The 6,750-nt window shown below is 44.5% G+C and overlaps 1 protein-coding gene across 1 annotated transcript in view; it reads right to left on the bottom strand.

Annotated features, from left to right (window-relative positions):
* Window positions 1-22: 22 nt before the first annotated feature.
* The window catches only part of WRN (WRN RecQ like helicase), a 28,412-nt gene continuing 21,684 nt past the window's right edge, over window positions 23-6,750 (bottom strand). Inside the window, 8 exon segments of the mRNA XM_077176859.1 lie at window positions 23-362; window positions 1,063-1,203; window positions 2,838-3,052; window positions 3,493-3,655; window positions 4,504-4,629; window positions 5,207-5,321; window positions 5,497-5,609; window positions 5,923-6,001. Of these exon segments, the coding sequence (XP_077032974.1) occupies window positions 240-362; window positions 1,063-1,203; window positions 2,838-3,052; window positions 3,493-3,655; window positions 4,504-4,629; window positions 5,207-5,321; window positions 5,497-5,609; window positions 5,923-6,001 (1,075 nt within the window). The 3' untranslated portion in view covers window positions 23-239.

Raw genomic sequence — 6,750 nt, 5'->3', positions numbered from 1 at the left:
ACACACACATTAAAAAACCCGGTTATTTATTCAAATCTTTTTTATTAACATCCCGTTTCACACAGTGAAAAAAGTCTCAAAAGTGCTGCTTGAGGAAGAGAGGAGGCAGCAGCAGGAATAATGCAGAGTAGGGGCAAATAAAGCCCCTATTAAAGCCCCTGTGAAGCAACAGTCTGTGCAGATACTGCTCGCAGTCATGGGAAAGACTAGTAAAAAACAGATCATCTTGATTTCCACATTCAACTGAAAATCCCTTTCTTGGTTTCTGTTTTGCATTTCTTGATCTGGGTTACAGCTCCAGGTGTTGCAGCCGAGGTTCCAAACCATTCTGGCACCCTCCTCTTAGCAGGGGGATGCGAGCTCTGGAAGGAAACAAAGGCACAAACATGGAAGGACGCACAGAGCCAGAGCCTGCCCCAGTGGCACAGCTCTACTGCTCTAATTCATGCTCAGCTGGAAGCACAAACTGACCAAACTGTTCATGAATATGCCCCACTTAAACCCAACACCTTATTCAAGTACCTAAGGGATTAAGAACTAAACTCTGAGAATCAAGGCTGACAAAGATTTGCACTCACAGCAATATCCAGCTTCAAACTGAAACAAGGGGTTCAACAAGTGGTGCTGGTCAGGGACATGAGCTCCCTTTTAAATAAGAACTCTTAATATCTGCTCATACAGCTTGTGTTCCTATAGACACCAGTGCAAAAACCCTTAATGTGATGGGCACAGCCTCACAGAACCTTGTACTTAAAAGGGAAAAAAAGGAAACAAATGTCCTCTTAAAATGTTGGAAGCATCTGTCACAAGAGAGCTGACAAAATGTACTGGAGGAAAAGTTTCTTGTAGCAGTCTATTGCTGTCCAAGTGGGATATCTGGACACCGCAAGGACAACAAAAACAACATGGCACCACTGCTCAGGGGTGTAAATGAGAGCAAAGGGCTGGCAAGCCAGGCCAGAGTTTTAGACACAGTCTGGAAGCCAGACAGAAGCTGAGAATAAGGTTGTTGAAGATTCCCACCCCCATCAGCAGGTCTGGGCTGTGCTCCTGCCTTCTCACCTTGGGCTGAGAGTCTGCCAAGAGCTGCTCCTTCGGCTTTGGATGGAGGGCAGGCTGGTGGGAGGAGGCCACGGTGGTGGGCTTTGAGGGGCCTGCTGGCCCCCTGCTCCCTGCCTGGCTGCTATCCACACTCCCTGCAGCCTTCCAGGGGACACAAAGGAAGCACAAGGTTACCTGGGTCACAGTCCCTCATCAACAGCGTGCCAGCACCTCTGCTTAGTGAGGGCACTGCCTATTACTTATTCATTTCACCACAATAAAATCTGAGCAAGTGAAGTTAGTGCATTTCAAACACACAGCAAAATTGTACTTGGCCTTTTTTTTAAGTGGAAAAAACCGCTTGCTCCATCCCTGTGGCTCTGAAAACTTGAAATATTTACTTCTGCCTCCCAAATGTTGTATTTTGAAATGTGTTTTCACAGCTAAAGTGTCAGTTACAAACAACACAGTACAAACATGAGCACAAACACATTCGCTCATGTTTTTTACACCATCCTGCTGGCCATAGGTTGCAGCAGTCATGCTGACATTTTTGCATCAGCCACACATCCCTGTGTTACCAAACCCCTCACTAATGGCAGGTTTATCACATGCTTTATTAGAGTGACAACATCTGTTTACCCAAGCTGAAGGCACCACATGCAGAAGGGTTTTCCCTGCTCCTTCCCTGGCTGCTGGATTGATCCCACACCCCTGTAAAAGCAGTGGCATTGTCAGGCCATTCAAACCCAAGAACACCCATTAAGAGATTTAGAATTGCTTGCTACAGAGAATTTAGATATTCAGGATATCTTCTGAAGGAGAAGTAAATAAAGACTGGATTAGCTTTTGGATTTCCAGACTGTTCCTTTGGATTTCATTAATTTGATTACTAATAGCACTATTAGCTCCAGGAGCAGGGAAAAGTGTGATCAGAGCTCAGGCAATTGCACTGTCAGGAGGTCAACTGCAGGAAAAAAAGACTCTGACAGATATTGTAGAAACAAAACAGCACTCAGGGAAGCAAGAAAAATCAATTTGGCAAAATGGCAGTGCTTGAAAAATTGTATGAGCCAGTGTTTAAGAAATCAGCCCCAAGCCCTGTAAGGAGCAGACACAAAATCCCAGCACAGGCAGCAGGATTTGGAATATGCTGTTTCTTTTACCATTGCCACCAGGTGCCACTCAGTGCAGGGTGTCCTTTGCACCAGGTGCTGAACTGGGACATGGGGTCAGAGGCCAGCAGAGGGCTGAGACTACTCTGGATTTTCTCAAACAGCAACAAAATGTTCCTTATTTCCCAACATTGGTCCTCCAGGTGACACTTGTTATCAGGCTGTGCCCAACAGTTTCAAGCCATTTAAGGACCCAAAGACTGAGACATTCCTGGCTGGAATTGCCTCTGGCTTTTTCATCCTCTTAACCTTCCTGCATAGTAGGAGAATCTCTTTGCCCACAACCCAATGCACAGAAAAAAAGCCAGGACACAAACTGGATTTGGCTACTATGAAGGAACAAGCACATCCCAGTTTTCATACTGGGAAGAACTTGTAATGTGTGTAACAAATCACAGCTAAGCTGCACAGCTCTGACTTCTTCCTAGGTCAACACTTATCCCAAAAGAATCCTCAGCTTCTGCTCTGAGCATTCCTCTGAGGAAGAGGCAGTTCTATTCAAAACTGAGGGAGAGATGGATTGGGAAGATGCTGGAAACACCAAAAACATTCTGTTAGTCTGTTCCTACAAAGAAAACATGATTTTACAGAAGAACACTTTTACAACCTTCTTTTACTAACCTGTGTTCTATTCCACAATGCACCTTCCCTTCTTGCTTGATCTGCTCCTGTTTTTCCCTGCTGTCCTTCAGGCCACACCAATCTTCTTTTGAAGCCTAAGCCATCCTGAGATTTATTTCTATCCTCTTTCTCCAGTAGTACAATCATCATCTTGATCAGATACAGCTCAATACTGGCAGGAGTACGTTTTCTAATTTCTTGAATTTTGGTAGTGTCTTGGAAAAAATAGAAATATAATGTTAATTCTTTAAGCTCAGTTTTCTTATATTGTACAATACATTTGTTGCACCTCATTAAAGCACAGAATGGATTAAGGCAGAGAAAACATAAGAAGGTGAAAATGTATGGGTTTGACTTGTGAGATCATGTGATAAACTCCCAGCGTGTTTTCTGAGGATGCCAGTACTTACAGCAATACTTTGTCAGTTTTTTTTTTCCCCAAAAACATTTCAGTAAACACAGATTTAAGACGGATCTCTCAAGAACGTCCACACAACTGAGTCAAATGACTTGTAAAAGTCAGCCCCATTGTTACGGATCATGATGAAGTTATTTTTTAACTGAACCTGAAAGGAAAGTAGTCTGCCCCAGCCTTCCAGGACTGCTGGAGGGTGTAGCTGGGAGCAGCAGCTGCATGTAGGTCAGTGATGCTCACCTGAGAGGATGGGAGGGCTGCAGATGATGTCCCTGATGAGGCTCTGCACATCGGGGGTCAGACCTGCGCGCTCCACGCTCACCGTGCGGCCCGCAGCCAGTGCCTGGTACAGGTGGGTGCCAACCACTGCCAGGGGCAGAGATCTGCTCTCACTTATGGCCCTCTGGGGAAGCAAAGGCACAGGGCATGCACAGGGCTCAGGTGTCAGTCCCAAAAAACAATCCAGAGTTGCCAGCATATGGCAGTGCAACAAAGCTCCCCAAAACACTGCTTTATTCCTAATACCCATCTCATTTCTTATCCAACTTGTCAAGTGTGTTTCTCCCTCAAAACTCCACAGCTTGAGTGCAACACCTCACCTTGAACTAAGTTGAGATGAAGGAGCTGTGGTGCACCTGACCTCTCAGGGGTCCACAAACACCACAACAAATTCCCCCTCATTTCCACACATTGGATGAATTCTCCTCCTAAGCATTTGCCTTGAAGCAAAGCATCTCAAACTTGATTGACCCAAACTTGATTTTCTCAAGGACAGGTCTCCAACTGGAATCTGGTACTCTTCAAAAAAGCACATTTCAAGTTTCTACTTGTTTTTCTACAAGGAATACACACACTGTGCATTTCACCAGGATTAGTGCATATAGCACATCAAGCTGCCCATTAATAACGGTACAACTATTTCTTGTTAATTCATCTTTAGGTACACTTTTAACTCAGGGACCATCTGCCCCATACTCTTGGAAGGGGCAAAGTAAAAGCCAAAGCAACTCAAGTTGCTTTCTATGGAATTAAAAATCCACTGTATCCCACCTCAGTTTTCCATACCACCACTTCAGAGATAAGTAAGAGCATCTGCCATTTCCCAGGAAAAACACTGCCTCAGAGGTTTAAAGCAATTTATCCAGCACCATGCAGAGGATTTAAGAAAAGTTGCACATCCCCCTCCTCTAGACAAAGCCTCCCTGCTGCCAGTTTTCAGCAAAGCAAAAGCCTCCACAGCCCAGAGCTTACCAGGGAGTAATTCTTCTCTTGGAACAGGATATATGTGACCTCCTCTGAGGGAGAAAGGGCTCTAGCACACTTCCAGGGAGATGCTTCTTTCTGAACCTTGGATTCAGCGGTGGGGAATGTGTCAGTCTGAGTGAGATAAAGCAGAATTAAATTCATTTTATTCCACTGACAACCCACTGATCACCCTCCCATTATCTGAAATTATCTGACAAAGTAAGCCTAACAAAACAAAACCATTCATCTCTCTGGAAGTGGGTTTTGACTCCAACCCTATGTTCTTAAAAAAAGTAAAGGGAGGGAACACTACAGCAAGGAGGGAATCCAGATGGACATTCACATGTTCCCATCTTACTAAAACCAGCATGGCATCATCCAAGGAGCTTGGAAAAGAAAACCAGCCAGAACAAAGTGCCCAGGCCAACACATCATCTTAGGTATTCCTCATTCCATGTGAAACTATTCCACCAGAACAAACTGTGGCATTCAGTCTGCATGCCACAGACTTGTCAATTTGAGCTAAATTTTCTCAAAACAGACCCCCTGCAAACAACTATAAAACTAGACATGCTTTTGATTCCTATTGCTAGATCAAAGCTTTTTTTTTTGTGAAATAAAGACAACTCCATGGAGTTGTCCAATAGCTGCAGAGCAAACCCCATCTTTAAGGTTCCTGCCAAGGAGAAGGCACTTGATTTCATCATACCTGCAAACCATTTGCTTGGCAGAAGTCCTTAATCTCAGCCAGGAGAGGCATCAACATGGTGGACTTGGCTTCAGACACACCATCAATTTTCTTCAGGTTCTCGATGCTCGTAGGCCTGGTTTAGGATGAAGAATGCAACAACATAAGGCAATCCCAAAATATCGCTGCCTTTTAGTAGCTGGAGGAGGCACTTGAGATGCCTCCATTCCCCCAGGAGAAGCAGGAAAGGGATCTGTGCCTTGGCTTGCAAGCTCCCCAGTTTGTACAACATGTCTGCGTGCTGGCTTTACCTTATCTGGGCCATCTCCACCAGAATCTTATTGGTTGCCAAGACAGCTGGAGGAATTTCCTTCTCATTAGCTACCTTCTGTCTAGCAGTCAGCAGCTTGCCATACAGAGCAGTCTGGGAAGGAAGGAAGGAGCCAAATTCTCAGGAAGCAGCTCTACATCACTTGTAGGTACAATTGTTACAAGAGCAGAATTTATCCCCTCCCTGATCTTCCCAATAATACACAAAAACTCTGCCATCCATTAACCACTCCTTGTGTATTTCAGCCCTATTCTGGGACTTCTGTTTAAAACAACCCAGTAATTTGAAGTAATTTTGTAGTTTTAAGTTAATTTTCAGTAATTTTGTTCTGCCCAAACACAGAACAACTGTGGTTTGCAGGCTGACTGCAATTCAGAGATATCCTCCCAGTCCCAGCAAAGCTTACCTCAAGCTCTTTTTCTCTGGATGAAGCACTTGGTTGTTGGGGCTTCAAAGGAGATCTCAGCGGTGAACGCCCTGAAACACTACCAAAAAAAAAAAAAAAAAATCAAGTGTGAAGCAAGCTTTGCTTTAGATCACTTGATTCAAGGCCCAATTTATGTTGCCAGCTCTGCACCCAGAGCTCGCTGGGGTACAACCAGCAGTATCCAGACTCCCACTGAGTCCACGAGCCCAGGGACATTAACCCTTGACTGGACTGCCAAGATTACACTGCAATATCTGTCAGCACACAAGATGGACTAAGAGACTCTTTTCCCTAAGCACAGTGCAAAATAACTTGGTTTTACAGATTTTAACTGTCCCTAAAATGATTGGTCTTCACATGGCTGCAGTGACAACTATTCACCTAACTGATACAGCCTCTTCCTGTCATCTGCCAGCACCAGAATGGTGGCCTGAAGGAGGAATCCACTCATACACAAGGTGCATTTAATCTGAAGCAGCACGTGAGCCAGGAAAACATATTACTTGGTCTGCTTTTTGCAAGAGGTTATTTAATTTCTTTTGACTTGAGGGAGCCTTGAGTTGGTCTCAGTCTTCTCCAGACCAGTGTGGAAAGGCAGAGCCCTCCATGCTCCCTGATGTTAACTGTGAAATCTTGTAAATACAATATATTTTGAAATGTAATAATGCAGTGTACAGCAAGTTTTATGCACTTGCCTTTTTTTAATGCATTGACATTTCCACACCCCTCGCACAGGAAAATGCTCATTTTAATGATCCCCCACCAAGCAGCATCCCCATTTACACAGTCAAAATTAGGTAAAGCTGG

The sequence above is a fragment of the Agelaius phoeniceus genome, chromosome 4, assembly GCF_051311805.1.
Source record: "Agelaius phoeniceus isolate bAgePho1 chromosome 4, bAgePho1.hap1, whole genome shotgun sequence".
NCBI lineage: Eukaryota > Metazoa > Chordata > Aves > Passeriformes > Icteridae > Agelaius > Agelaius phoeniceus.
The sequence above is the reverse complement of the archived record's forward strand: the minus strand, read 5'-3'. Positions and strand labels throughout refer to the sequence as shown.